Source organism: Bos taurus, chromosome 24, assembly GCF_002263795.3.
Source record: "Bos taurus isolate L1 Dominette 01449 registration number 42190680 breed Hereford chromosome 24, ARS-UCD2.0, whole genome shotgun sequence".
In the NCBI taxonomy this organism is placed as follows: domain Eukaryota; kingdom Metazoa; phylum Chordata; class Mammalia; order Artiodactyla; family Bovidae; genus Bos; species Bos taurus.
Genome location: NC_037351.1, coordinates 45,660,670 through 45,674,004, shown reverse-complemented (window position 1 = coordinate 45,674,004; position 13,335 = coordinate 45,660,670). Strand labels below are relative to the sequence as shown.

The window sequence follows — 13,335 nt, the reverse complement described above, 5'->3', positions numbered from 1 at the left end:
TTGGTGGTAGGGGCGTGGTACGGGTATTGTCTTGTTTATATTTGTATCGCCAGAACTTCTGCTTCATAGATATTTCTTTTTTTTCTTCTAGTTTTATTGAGATATAATTTACATACAGCAGTCTATAAGTTTAAGATGTACAGCATAACGATTTAAAAAAATTTTTTTAACTAGAGGAACATTGCTTTACAATGTTATGTTGGTTTCTGTTGTACAACGACACAAATCGGTCATAACTATGTATATATATATCCCCTCCCTGCGGAGCCTCCCTCCCCTTCCCCCATCCCACCCCTCCGGGTCATCACCGAGCACCAGGCTGGGCTCCCTGTGTCTTAGAGCAGCTTCCCACCAGCTGTCTCTTTCACATATGATGGTGTGTGTACGTCAATGCTGCTTTCTCAGTTTGTCCCTCCCTCTCCTTCCCCCGCTTTGTCCACAAGTCCATTCTGTGCATCTGCATCTCCATTCCTTACCTGCAAATAGTTTTTTATCAGTACTAGTTTTCTAGATTCTCTATATATGCATTAATATATGGTATTTGTTTTCTTCTTTCTGACTGACTTCACTCTGTATGACAGGCTTTAGGTTTATCCACCTCAGTTCAACTGGCTCAAATTCATTTCTTTTTATGGTTGTGTGATATTTCATTGTATATATTTACCACATCTTCTTTATCCATTCATCTATAGACGGACATCTAATTTGCTTCCGTGTCCTGGCTGTCAGCATAATGATTTGACTTATATACATCATGAAGTAATTATCACAAGTTTAGTGGACATTCATCATCTCATATAGATATAAAATTAAAGACTAGAAATATATTTTTTTCTTGTGATGAAGACTCTTGGGGTTTACTCCCTTAAAAACTGTTATGTATAATATACAACAGTGTTACTTACACTTAACATGTTGTACATTACATTACTGATTTGATAACTGGAAGATTGCACCTTTTGACCATCTTCACCTAATTCCCCTCCTCTCCACCTTCCCTGACTACCCCTTGCCTCGTCACCCTTGGCCTCTGGTAACTACAAATTTCATCTCTTTTTCTATGAGCTTGTTTGTTTGTTTTTGAAATATAATTTACTTGCAACACTGTGTTAGCTCCTATTATACAACATAGGGATTCAGTATTTCTATACATTTATAACTGATCACCTGGTAAGTCTGGTTATGATATGTTACCATTAAAAAATATTACATAGTTATTGACTATATTTCCCACACTGTACATTTCATACCCATAACTCATTTATTTTGCGATTTGAAGTTTGTACCTCTTAACCTCTCTCATATGTTTCTCCACCCCAAGCTGCTTCCTCCTGGGGTTATGATTGTAGCATTTGTGTGTGAAATTTGGCTCTGTATAAATGTGTTGGAGACCTGAGATAATCCGGGTAGCTTGTAGGCTGATAATGCATTAAAAGGATATCATTTTGTGAACTGATTACCTTATATGCTCATTGCTTTTTTCTTTTTCCATAGCATTGAGAAGTTCTGTGCAGAAGGCATCCCACTCTTGGGAATTCTGGTCCAGTCGAGGCATTTGAGAACAGTGGTCCATGTCCTGGATAAGATTCTGCCTTTGTTCTACCCTTGCCAGTATTACCTTCTAAAGAATGAGCAGTAAGTGGAGAACAGCACAGCAAATATAAAATGACTGTGTCCTCTGGTTTTTCAAATATAATATAGGCAATGATATTTCAATCCTGTATTTCTTATGAAGCAGAAAGCTTCCTGCCTAGTTGAGAATGCAGAGTGATGAATGAAGACTCTAATAATGATCCCAGTTTTACTGTTATGAAAGATACTTCCTTTTGTCATTTCATTCTGGATTGCTTGATAGCTTATAGTATTGAAAAGGGTGGCTGTTTCCCTGAGACTGGGAATAGTGCTTCTGACCTTGAGCAGCAAATGACTTTGCTATTGTAACAGTAACAAAACATATTGCCTTTAATTGCAGTGTGTATGGGGCAGTATTACAAACAGAGAAGATACAAAGAAAGGTGCCCATCACATGAGACATTCATAATCTTGTGAGAAAATAAGACTTTTGAGGTAATCACAAAGTTATGAAACAAAATACTGGCAAGGCCATGGCAGGGTGTACAGGTTGCATTCGCATTACAGTGGACCCTTGAATCACACAGAATTGAACTGTGTAGGATATTTTTCAATAAATGTACTGGAAAACTTTTTGGAGATTTGTGACAATTTGAAAAAATTCACAGATGAACTATGTAGCCTACAAATGTTGAAAAAAGTATGCATGAATGAGTAAAATATATCTGGATACTAGTTTATCATCTCCTACCATAACATAAACATAAATCCATTATAAAAAGTTAAAACTTATCAACAGTTAAACAGACAAGCAGAGATCATACATGATGCCATTCACAGTTGACAGAAGTAGAAACAAACCTAAAGATACAGTATTAATTTATAGCTGCATAAATTAACTAGTACATTCTGTACTGCTGTAATAATTTTGTAGCCAGCTCCTGTTGGACTTCCAGATGGCTTTGAGGTAAAGAATCCATCTGCAACGCAGAAGACACAGGAGATGTGGGTTCAATCCCTGGGTGGGGAAGATTCCCTGGAGGAGGAAATGGCAACCCACCTTAGTATTCTTGCCTGGAAAAATCCCATGGACAGAAGAGCCTAGAGGGCTACAGTCCATGGGGTCGCAAAGAGTTAGGCATGACTGAGCATGCACGCACGCGCCTGTTGCTCTCAGGGTGCGCTCAAGTGAGTATCCACCTGACACGCAGTGTGACGCTGATCATCTCCCAAGTGAGCAGTTGTTTCTCCAGTAAATGGTGCATCACAGTAAAAAGTGACCAGTTCTCGAATCGTTTTCATTGTGTTTAGTGCAGTATTTGTAAGCCTTAAATAACACCAGGGGACCTCTAATGATTTTGAAAGTGCTCCCAAGAAGCAGAGAAAAGTCATGACATTACAAGAAAAAGTTGAATTGCTTGATATGTACCATGGATTGAGGTCTGCAGCTGCATTGCCTGTCATTTCAAGATAAATGAATCGGGTGTAGGGACCATTGTAAAAAGAAAGAAAAGGAAATTCATGAAGCTGTCACTGCAGCTCTACCAGCAGGTGCTGAAACATTGCACTTTTTGTGAAACGCCTTTTTATCTCATTGAAAGTACAGCTTTTATTGGAGCACAGGATGGCTCTAAGAAAGACATACATATAGGTCCTAATGTGATTAGGGAAAAGTCAAAGTTGTTATATGACAACTTAAAGCAAAAGGAAGGTGAAGCCGCTAAAGCTGGAGAATTCAGTTCCAGCAGAAGATGGTTTGATAATTTTAGAAAGTAGTTTGGCTTTAAAACGTCAAGATAACAGGAGAAGCAGCTTCTGTCGACTGAGGCAGCAGATGCCATTACAAATATCATTGAGGAGAAAGGATCTCTGCCTGAACAGGTTTTTAATGCAGATGAAATGCCCTATTCTGGAAAAAAAATGCTACAAAGGACATTTGTTAGCAAGGAAGGAAGGGAAACAGGCATCAGGATTGAAGGCAGGAAGGGATATGGTAATTCTGCTGTTTTGTGTAAATGCAAGTGGGATTACCGTCAAGACTGCCCTTATCTGTAAACCTGTTGACCCCCGAGCCTTGAAGGGAAAAGATAAACACTAGCTCCCAGTCTTTTGGTTGTACAAGAAGGCCTGGGTAGAGAGAACCCTTTTTCTTGATTAGTTCCTTCAAACTTTGTCTGCCTTGACAGTAAAGGACTCCTTTTTGAACTTTTTTTGATGCTGAACATACAGAACCTCATGAGTTCAACACTGAAGGCATAGTAGTGATCTGTTTGCCCTCAAACATACCATCTCTAATTCAGTTTGTATATTAGGAGGTCATAAGGACCTTTAAGGCTCATTATACATAGTACTTTATGGAAATAGTTGTCAACGCTATGGAAGAGAACCCTAGTAGAAAGAAAATCATGAAAATCTGGAAGGATTATGCCATTTAAGATGCCATTGTTGTTATAGAAACAAGCATGAAAAGGAACTTCCTTGATGTTTCACTGGCTAAGACTTTGTGCTCCCAATGCAGGGGGCCCAGGTTCGATTCCTATTCAGGGAAACAGATCCCACATGCTGCAACTAAGAGTTCACATGTTACAGCTAAAGATCCCACATGCCTCAACTGATAACCTAGCGCAGCCAAATAAACAAACATTAAAAAAGAAAGGAAAAAAACCCTGAAAGCCATCAGCCCCAAACAATAAATTCCTGTTGGAGAAAAGTGTGTTCAGAGGTTGTGCATGACTTCATGATTTATGACAGAGACAGTCAAGGAAATCATGAAAGGGATTGTGGATATGGCAAAGAAGGTGGGGCTGGGGGTGGGGGAAGGGTTTCAAGAAATGGATCTTGCAGAAATTCAAGAGCTAATAGACACCATTCCAGAGGAGTTAACAGAAGATGACTTGACTGACATGGGTGCTTCTGAGCCAGTACCGGATGATGAGGAAGAAGCAGTGCCAGAAAACAGTTAACAGTGGACAGTTTGGCAGAAGGTTCCGATCTCTGAAGACTGATCATGACCTCTTACACACGAACCCTTCTATGAATCAGGCTCTGAATTAAAGCAAATGGGGAAGGAGGACTGATACTATATAGAAATATTTTGGAAGAAATGAAAAAGCAAAGAAGTCAGAAATTTTAGTGTATTTCTCTAAAGTTACGCTGAGTGTGCCTGCCTCTCCTCTTCCCCTTCCACCTCCTCTACTTCCTCCGCCTCTGCCACCCCTGAGACAGCAAGACCGACCCCTCCTTTTCCTCCTCCTCAGCCTGCTCAGTGTGACGATAATGAAGATAAAGACTTTTATGATGATCCACTTCCACTTAACGAACAGTAAATAGTCGTAATACTCTACACTGATAAACTTACCTGTTGGGCATGTGTGTGTCTTTGTGTGAAAATCTGACAACTGTATGGCAGGAACTGTATGAGACGTTTTCATTCATCATCCTCATCAGCTAAGTATTCATCATGTAGTATGCGCCGTGCAAGACTAGTGTTAAAATGAATAACCTCTCCTTGCATAGGCATGAGGTGAGTGACATTTAATATAAGATTAGTAATGTGTTAGTTTTCTTACTGTTGTATACCTTTGCTTTCAAAGAATTACACTACTGTACATTATGCTTCTCTCTCATAATTGGAGAAATGGTGTATCTACCTGTTATCACAGATAAGTGGTTCTTAATGTAATGTTTACAGTACTGTATTATGAATATGACTGTCATACTCTGTGATTAAATTTTTTATAACAAATCATTCATTAGTATACAGGCTAGATAATTTTGAAACTGTCATATTGATTATACTAGGCTACCATAGAACAGTCATATTGCTGCTTCTTTATTATTAATGCATGAATTGTTATTATACCTGTTAAGTCAATGTGAATTTTCACACTGTCTTTTCATTTTTGTTTGGTGTTAATAGGTGTAGCATCTACAGGATTTTATAGCATATAAGGCAGTATTGATGTAGGTGCTGACAGATGGTTCGCCTTGTAAACAGATGATGTAAGCTTACAGTATCAGTGTAAATGTATTTTCTCTTCCTTATGATTTTCATAACATTTTCTTTAACTTACTTTATGATAAGAATATAGTATATAATACATACAGCATAAAATAAGTGTTAATTGACTGTTTATGTTGTTGGTAAGGCTTCTGGTCAGCAGTAAGCTATTAATAGTTAAGTTTTGGGGGCAGTCAAAAGTTATACGTCAATTTTTAAGTGCATGGGAGCATTAATACCCATACCCCTGTGGGTTTAAGGCTAGTCTATATATGGCAAAAGTATATGGAATCATGGTAAAAAATAGCTGATTAGGGAGGAAAAGAATTAAGGATGAGTATGAATTAAGATTCTTAGTTGCACATGGTGAGAATCCAGTACGTACCCGTTTCCAGGAAGGACTGTATTGGCTCCTGTGATTAGGAAACAAGGCTCATGATAACATCAGGTCATTCATTCTAAAGTGGTGGTTCTCAACTTGTGGAGTTTTGACCCTCAGGGGACACTTGATGTTGTCTAGAGATGAGTGTGGCTCAGCGGTAAAGAATCTGCCTGCAGTGCAGGAGCTGTGCCTTCCATCCCTGGGTTGGGAAGATCCCCTGGAGGAGGAAACCCATTCCAATATTCTTGCCTGGGAAATCCCATGGTTGGGGGAGCCTGGAGGGCTACAGTCCATGGGATTGCAAGGAGCGGACACAGCTTAGTGACTAAACAACAAGAGATCATTTTTGTTGTCACAGCCTGGTTGGGACTGGAGCAGGTAGGGCAGGTGGTTGGGAGAAGGGGATTTAGGGGACGATTGAGGGAAGCTGCTACCGATACCTGGTGGATAGAGGCCAGAGGTGGTATTAAACATTCCACAGTGCACAGGAGAGCCCTTCCCGGTAACTAGCCGTCCCGACATGGCAGTAGTTGCAAAGCTGAGAGGCGGCGGGTTAGTGCTTCTCTGTGTGTGTCTGCCCTCCCAGGTCCCTTGGCCCTGCTTCTGTCTCTTTCAGGCCTTCTCTTGCAGGTGTACTTTCTCTAGGGGAGTGAAACTACATGGCCACAGAGAGAACTAGGCAAAGGCAAATGTTTTTCTTTATCATTATTCCTTATAACAATTCCCGATTGGTCTGACTCATTTGCTCTCCCTGTGCCTGTTGCTGTGTCCGTGGGTTTGCCCAGTCCTGGGAGGATGGTGTACAGGGATCCTGTATTGAAAGTCCCTCCCTCCCACAACTCTGGTGTGGAGCAAGGACAGTTCCCCTGACGAGAGGTGGTGTTACTAGAAGTGAGACAGGCTACTTGGCGAACAGAAACAACAGGTGGCCCACAGATACGACTTTGTGGAAGAGGTGGGTTTCTAATTGAGCTTTGGAGCGCCTGTAGGCCAGTGGAGAGAACCTGGCCTTTTCAGTATCCGATGATAGGAGGGGCTGGACAAGGCCAGGCTGGGGAGGAGCACGGCAGGAGGGAGCTGGGAGGAGGCCATCTGGCTGGGGCCTTTGGAAGAGTGAGGAAGGCGGAGGTGAGGCCCGATGAGGAGGCCTGATGGCAGGGGCAGGCGGTGTGTCCAGAGGCACGAGGGGGACACTACAGTTTTCCCATTGGGTGTCATTTCAACAGCGTGTCACAGACTTGGGGGGATGAGACTCAACCGAGAGCTTATTAAGTATGGAGTCCCAGCTCCTCCCCCAGATATTCTGCCTTAGAAAGAATGCATTAGGAACTTGGGACCTGTTTTTTGTGAAACCAGCATTCTAGGCGCTGGGCAGGTCTGAGGCCACTCGTGTTCTGGTTAGCACGTGGCTTTCAGGGTGCTCGTGTGCGAGGCGTATCCTCACCCCATCACTCTCATGTGGACAGGTGAGTTCCTTCACTGTCAGAGCCTCCATTCTTTATTTGTTTGATGAGATAATATTCTTTCTCAAACAGGCTGAGTGTAAGGATTAAGTGATACGCTGGAGGTTTGATGCCTGCTTGGAAAAATTTTAATAAATTGCCTTTAGGTTTTTGTGATTTGGGGAGTTTAAAATTAGATTGAATGGTCTATTCTGCCGCCCTCCCTCCCAATGCTGAGTTTTGAGTGAAGGTGAATCCTAGGCTCCGTTTCCAGTGCTCACACCTCTGTATCTCTGCCCTCGAATGCTCACACGAGCTCTGCTCTCCAAACTCTTACAGGGCTGCATTGTGCCGGGCCTGTCACAGCTTTTCTTTTCCACTCGAGTGGAGTTTGGCCTGCATCGTGCCAGCTGTGAAGTGGGACGCTCCCTCACTCAGCAGTAACCTCTGCACTGCCACCATCTGCACGCAGGCCGGGCATTGCAGACACACAGGAAGTTATCACATCCTCAGGGTGCAGTTCCCAGTTCTAAGAGCCATGAAGGGAAACAGTGGTGCTGTGGGAGAGGTTAATGGGTCAGACATGTTTTAGGTGCAGGGAGGGGGTCAGGAAGTCTCCTCTGAGGAGGGGACATTGCAGATGAGAGGTGAGGGCCGCGTAGGACTTTGTCAGGTAAGGTGTGGGGGAAGTGTTTCAGATAGAAAACCCAGCAGAGGCAAAGGCCCTAGGTGAGGATGCAGCCTGGCGCACCCAGGAAACGGGTCTGTAACTGAATTATGATACCTGCACACACATACATCCCCCACCCCCGCTGCCCAGTGGCTGATACGCCACCTTGTGTGAAATTGACACCCAGTGAAAGATTGCAGGGTGATTCTGCAGACATCTCTGCTTTTGTCAGTGGGAGTGGGAAGGGGGATGGAGTGGTGCTTTGGGTGTTTTCCCTCTAATGCTCTTTAACTTGCATAGGTTTATGTGTCCTAGACCTGTTCACTGCACGCTTATAGGTGGGTAGATTTAACCCATGTCAAACTGGAAAACTTGATTCTTCTGAAATTCCTGAAGGTTTTTATCAGAATCCCTGAATAGAGCTTTAGTCTAAAGATGGGACCATGTCAGTGTTTTCCGGTTTCTCATCAGTAGTTAGCCACTGGAGATTCTGTTGGCTTCCGAACCGGAGGTAACCAGTTGCCCTGTGTGCTCCGCAGGTTTCTGTCGCACCTCCTCCTGTTCCTGCACTTGGACAGCGGTGTCCCCCAGGGTGTCACGCAGCAGGTCACCCACAAGGTGGCGCAGCACCTGACAGGGGCCAGCCACGGGGACAATGTGAAGCTTCTCAACAGCATGATTCAGGTCAGGGTCCCACCAGCCCCTAAATGTACCCTCGCTTGCCTTCCTAATCAGATGCCCCTGGTGCTAGCACGTCTGTGTGTTTCGGTCATTTCAGAACCCTTGGCACAGTGCTTTTGGCCAAGGAAGGCAGCAGATCTGGGTTTTGTAGTGGAGCTAGATGTTATTGTATTTGTGTTTTAAGGGTGGGAGGCTGGTTATTATTTTTGTCATCACCTGAGTCCTTTCTCCATAGGCCCACATTTCTGTAAGCACTCAGCCCAATGAGGTGGGCCCGGTAGCTGTATTGGAGTTCTGGGTTCAGGCTCTCATAAGCCAACATCTTTGGTACCGGGAACAACCCATCCTCTTCCTCATGGACCATTTGTGTAAAACAGCTTTTCAGTTGAGGCAAGAAGACTGTGTGCAGAAATTGCTCTACCAGCAACATAAGGTAAAGCTGTTGTGGAATTTATCTTTGTCATCAGCTAGAAAGTAACCTTCTAAGGAGGCTCCCCACATGTATCCTTCTCAGTGCTGCTCTGTGCCCACTGCCTTTTTAAAGCCCTGCCTTAATGGTGTCTTATCCAGAAACTATGGTCTGCTAGCATGGATCCTTATAAAGCCAAAGAAGGACACCCTAGGAGGAGCCCTGCTCATTCATTACATTTGCCTATGATGTGGGATTATCACTGCTGGTAGACTAATTACTGAACTCTGTATCTTACCTGAATTGTCCACTGGCATAAGATAATTGCTGTACTCTTGAAAAGCTCGTTGGTTCTGTTTTTTAAAAGCCGCCTCTCTTTGCTCCATATGCTCTCCCTGGTGTAGAATGCCTTGGGCTACCACTGTGACCGGAGTCTGCTCTCCTCTTTGGTGAGCTGGATCCTGGCAGGCAACATCACTCCTTCCTTTGTGGAGGGCTTGGCCACGCCCACTCAGGTAGGAAACCTGCTGTGGATCACTTGTTATCTCTGTATACTCTAGTATTGTTATTATCCTTACCTACATTACTAATAGCCTAAAATATCTAACATCTATTCAGCACTTACTACACATAAGAATGCTTTTCATTTAATCCTCACAGTAGCCCTCTGTTGAGGTTGTTCTGTTGCTATTCCTGTTTCACAGGGGCATTAACTGAGGTTTATCAGAGTCAAGTGGCTGGCTTAGGATCAGATAGCTTGTTATCAAAACTCCAGCTGCCTGACTGCAGAGCTTGCCCAGCAGCAGGACAGAAGGGTTAAGATGCTGGAGCCAGACTGCCCGGGACTCAGCCTCGGTTGTGCCATTTGCTAGCCCTGTGCCTTGGAAACTGGCTTACTGTTTGTCCTCAGAGTCCTCAACAGTCAAATGATGTCATGTTGTTACTAGGTGTTGGTTGTTTTTATTGTTATCATCATTTAATTCACCACATTGTTTTTATCATTATTACCACCTCTTGGACTCTGTGTGTCCGATTCTGTCTTTGTTTTATCACTTAACTCAGTAGGAGCATTCTTCAACTTCCTGTCACAGTCTTACTCCTGCTCTTCCTCATACCTCTTGGGATCCAGCTGAGGCAAACTCCATGTTGCTATCTGCATATATCTCTGGCATTTCCATCTTTTGCTGAGCTGATTGTCTTATCAGACATGCCTTCCTCTCTGCCTCCTTGTCTGATACATTTATCTTCTCTGATCCCACCTCCCTTCTCTAGTTTCCCATAGCGCTTGACCTCTGATTCAACACTCACACTTGTCACTTTACATTTTGGTTACTTACATATTAGTCTTGTCTCCCCTGGTGAATGGAAAACATCTTAAGGGCAATAACTAAAATAGCTTTTCCAAAGGAATTTAATGTTTTTCAATAGCCTATTTTATATAAATTTATATCTGTTGTACAAGTAGAAATAGAATTAAAGACCTTCTATTTTAGGGTCCTGTAGTGTAGACTGTTAATTCTAGAAACTATAAATGTGTTGATTGAAATCTGTGATAGCAAAGGTGTTAGTCTGTGGAGTATTGGGGTGTGTGTTCCTGTCTGAACTGGAGCTCGTTCCCCTCATGTTTGCCTGGTATCCTTGCAGGTCTGGTTTGCATGGACAGTCCTGAACATGGAATCCATCTTTGAAGAGGACTCCCAACTCCGAAGAGTTGTTGAAGGGGAATTGGTTATAAACTCTGCATTTACCCCCGACCAAGCTCTGAAGGTGCAAATAACAGTTCTGCATTTGAGGGGTAGAAGGTGGTTCACGCTTTGATGCTCATGGGTTCACCTGTAGCTTTTGGACTTCTGTGTTTTCTTTTGTTGGGAATGTTTGGGAAGCACAATAACTATTTAATGCTCAACATGGTGAATTGAAGTGTATATTTCCTTCCTGAGGTTTATGTAACATCAAGAGTCACAACTTTTATAATTTGAGGCTGTGTCCACTGCATGTATGAATGGGATTGCCTTTGTTTTAGAGCATCAGAATCCCCTAGAGAGCTTGTTAAGAATCTGATTCCTGGACCCCAACTTCTGACATTCTGAATCTGGAGTGGGACAAGGAATTTATTTTTAGAAACTCCCTAGCTGATCCTTAGGCTCGCTTAAGTGTGAGAAAAACTGGAATGAGTCTTTAGAATTAAAGACCTTCTATTTTAGGGTCCTGTAGTGTAGACTGTGCTTTTGGATTTCAGAGCCTGTCAAGGTATTTCTCATTCTTGAACATCCATTTAAAATCTAAGTTTTCAAGACGTTGATAAAGTTTGTAAAATTTACTTTAGCTTTCATATTATTCTCGCACTATAGTGTTTTACATAGAAAGGAATGGAAAGGCATGGAAATGAGATTAGACTCAGTGATGCTTAGGACTCAGTCCAGTTCTGGGGTTTGTGAAATTTTAACAGAAAAAAGGCTGCCCCACGTGTCTTATTACTGGGAATGTTTAAGTGTTAGCTAGAGGGTTGGAAAAGTAAGGTTTATATGACTTTTTTTTTTTTCCGTATCGAATCGAAAACACAATGGTTAGCATTTTATTTGAGTCACTTAGGAAGAGCAGACCGTTTGCAGATGTGATCATTACATGGTTGCTCAAAGCCCGTCTCTTTTGTAGAAAGCCCAGGCTCAGCTGAAGCTCCCCATCGTCCCGTCCCTCCAGAGGCTGCTGATCTATCGCTGGGCCCAGCAGGCTCTCCTCACGCCTTCTGACCATCCTCTTCTGCCACTCATTTGGCAGAAGTTCTTCCTCCTGTATCTCCACCGCCCAGGACCGCAGTATGGGTATGGTATCCAGTGTGGTAGGGAATCGGTTCCTGCCTTTGCCCTGCTCTGCTGCTCTGTGTTCTCACACTGTGACATGGGAATGAGAGTCATTCCCTGGCTCAGAGCCTCCCTCCTTTCCTGTTTCACATCTGTTAGACTGGACCTTTTCTGAGTTCAGGGTATCTTGGGGCAGCTCTCGCTTCATCACCCCCATACCCAGTTTGGTGAAGACAACACCTGAAACTGTGCGGAGTTTATCAGAGAGCCTCTGGAGTCCCACACTGAGGCCGCTTGTGTGGCCATGGTGGGGCTTGTTCGAAGGGACCTGTGTTGCTAGTGTGTGTGTGTTAAGTCGCTTCAGTTGTGCCCAACTCTTTGCGACCCCATGGACTGTACCCTCCCAGGCTCCTCTGTCCATAGGATTCTCCAGACAGGAACACTGGAGTAAGTTGCCATGCCCTTCTCCAGGGGATCTTCCCGACCCAGGGATCAAATCCATGGCTCTTGCATCTCCTGCATTGGGAGGCAGGTTCTTTACCACTCATGCCCCCACAGTAATGCAGGTATGGACAAAGGCCAGGACTTGCCTGGGGTGACCATTGCTGTCTGGCTCCAGCTCAGTGTTTCTGCTTCACTCGCATTCCCTTAACTCACCCTCTTTGAAACATACAGATGGTGATTCTTCATCACTTCTGTTTTCAACTGATTGCAAGTTCAAGAAGAGGTTCTGTCTTTAATCACTTTTGTACCTCTAAGTGGTGACAGTATCTTGAATTTGCATAGGATTTCATTCTTTTAAAAACTGCTTTTGTATGCATTGTATTGGTGGAGCCTCATTATAACCATTGAGGTAAAAATGATATGTATTAATAAAATAGGTTGTTAATGGACTGTAATGTGTCACATAGAGCATCTTGTGTTGATCCTAGTGTGCTCTTTGCTTGCATTTTTTAAGGTTACCTATAGATGGTTGTATTGGAAGGAGGTTTTTTCAAAGCCCTGCACATATCAGTTTGTTGAAAGAAATGAAGAGGCGCCTGACAGAGGTGGCCGACTTCCACCACGCTGCAAGCAAGGCCCTCCGCGTTCCAGCAGAGGGCAGTGAAGGGCCGCCAGAGAGCCGGGCTGGCGCCCTTGCTTACCTGACTTCACCAGAACTGCACACAGAGCTTGTGAGGTGAGGCATGGCTGTTTAACCATTTGTGTTGTTGTTTGTAGCACAGGTACTTGGATACTTGTGCTGGATTGTTGATTTGTGTTACAACTGCTCTTAACCTGTTAGACTGACTACAGAAGGTGGTTTTGACTATAGGTTTGTATCTTGTAATGTTTCTCTCTCGTATTTCTTATGAGAAGTGAATCAGCAATTTGGGTG

General features: G+C 43.4%; 1 protein-coding gene across 4 annotated transcripts in view; it reads left to right on the top strand.

The window, feature by feature from the left end:
• The window catches only part of EPG5 (ectopic P-granules 5 autophagy tethering factor), a 132,037-nt gene that overhangs the window by 42,217 nt on the left and 76,485 nt on the right, over positions 1-13,335 (top strand). For all 4 annotated transcript variants that reach the window (XR_009492740.1, XM_005224332.5, XM_003587790.6 and 1 more), the window contains exons 17-23: positions 1,495-1,635; positions 8,606-8,750; positions 8,983-9,180; positions 9,561-9,671; positions 10,801-10,923; positions 11,812-11,978; positions 12,916-13,137. Coding sequence is in view for 3 of the 4 variants with exons in the window: in XM_005224332.5 (XP_005224389.1) it covers positions 1,495-1,635; positions 8,606-8,750; positions 8,983-9,180; positions 9,561-9,671; positions 10,801-10,923; positions 11,812-11,978; positions 12,916-13,137 (1,107 nt within the window). In the remaining variant the exon portion in view is untranslated. The remainder of the gene's footprint in view (positions 1-1,494; positions 1,636-8,605; positions 8,751-8,982; positions 9,181-9,560; positions 9,672-10,800; positions 10,924-11,811; positions 11,979-12,915; positions 13,138-13,335) is intronic.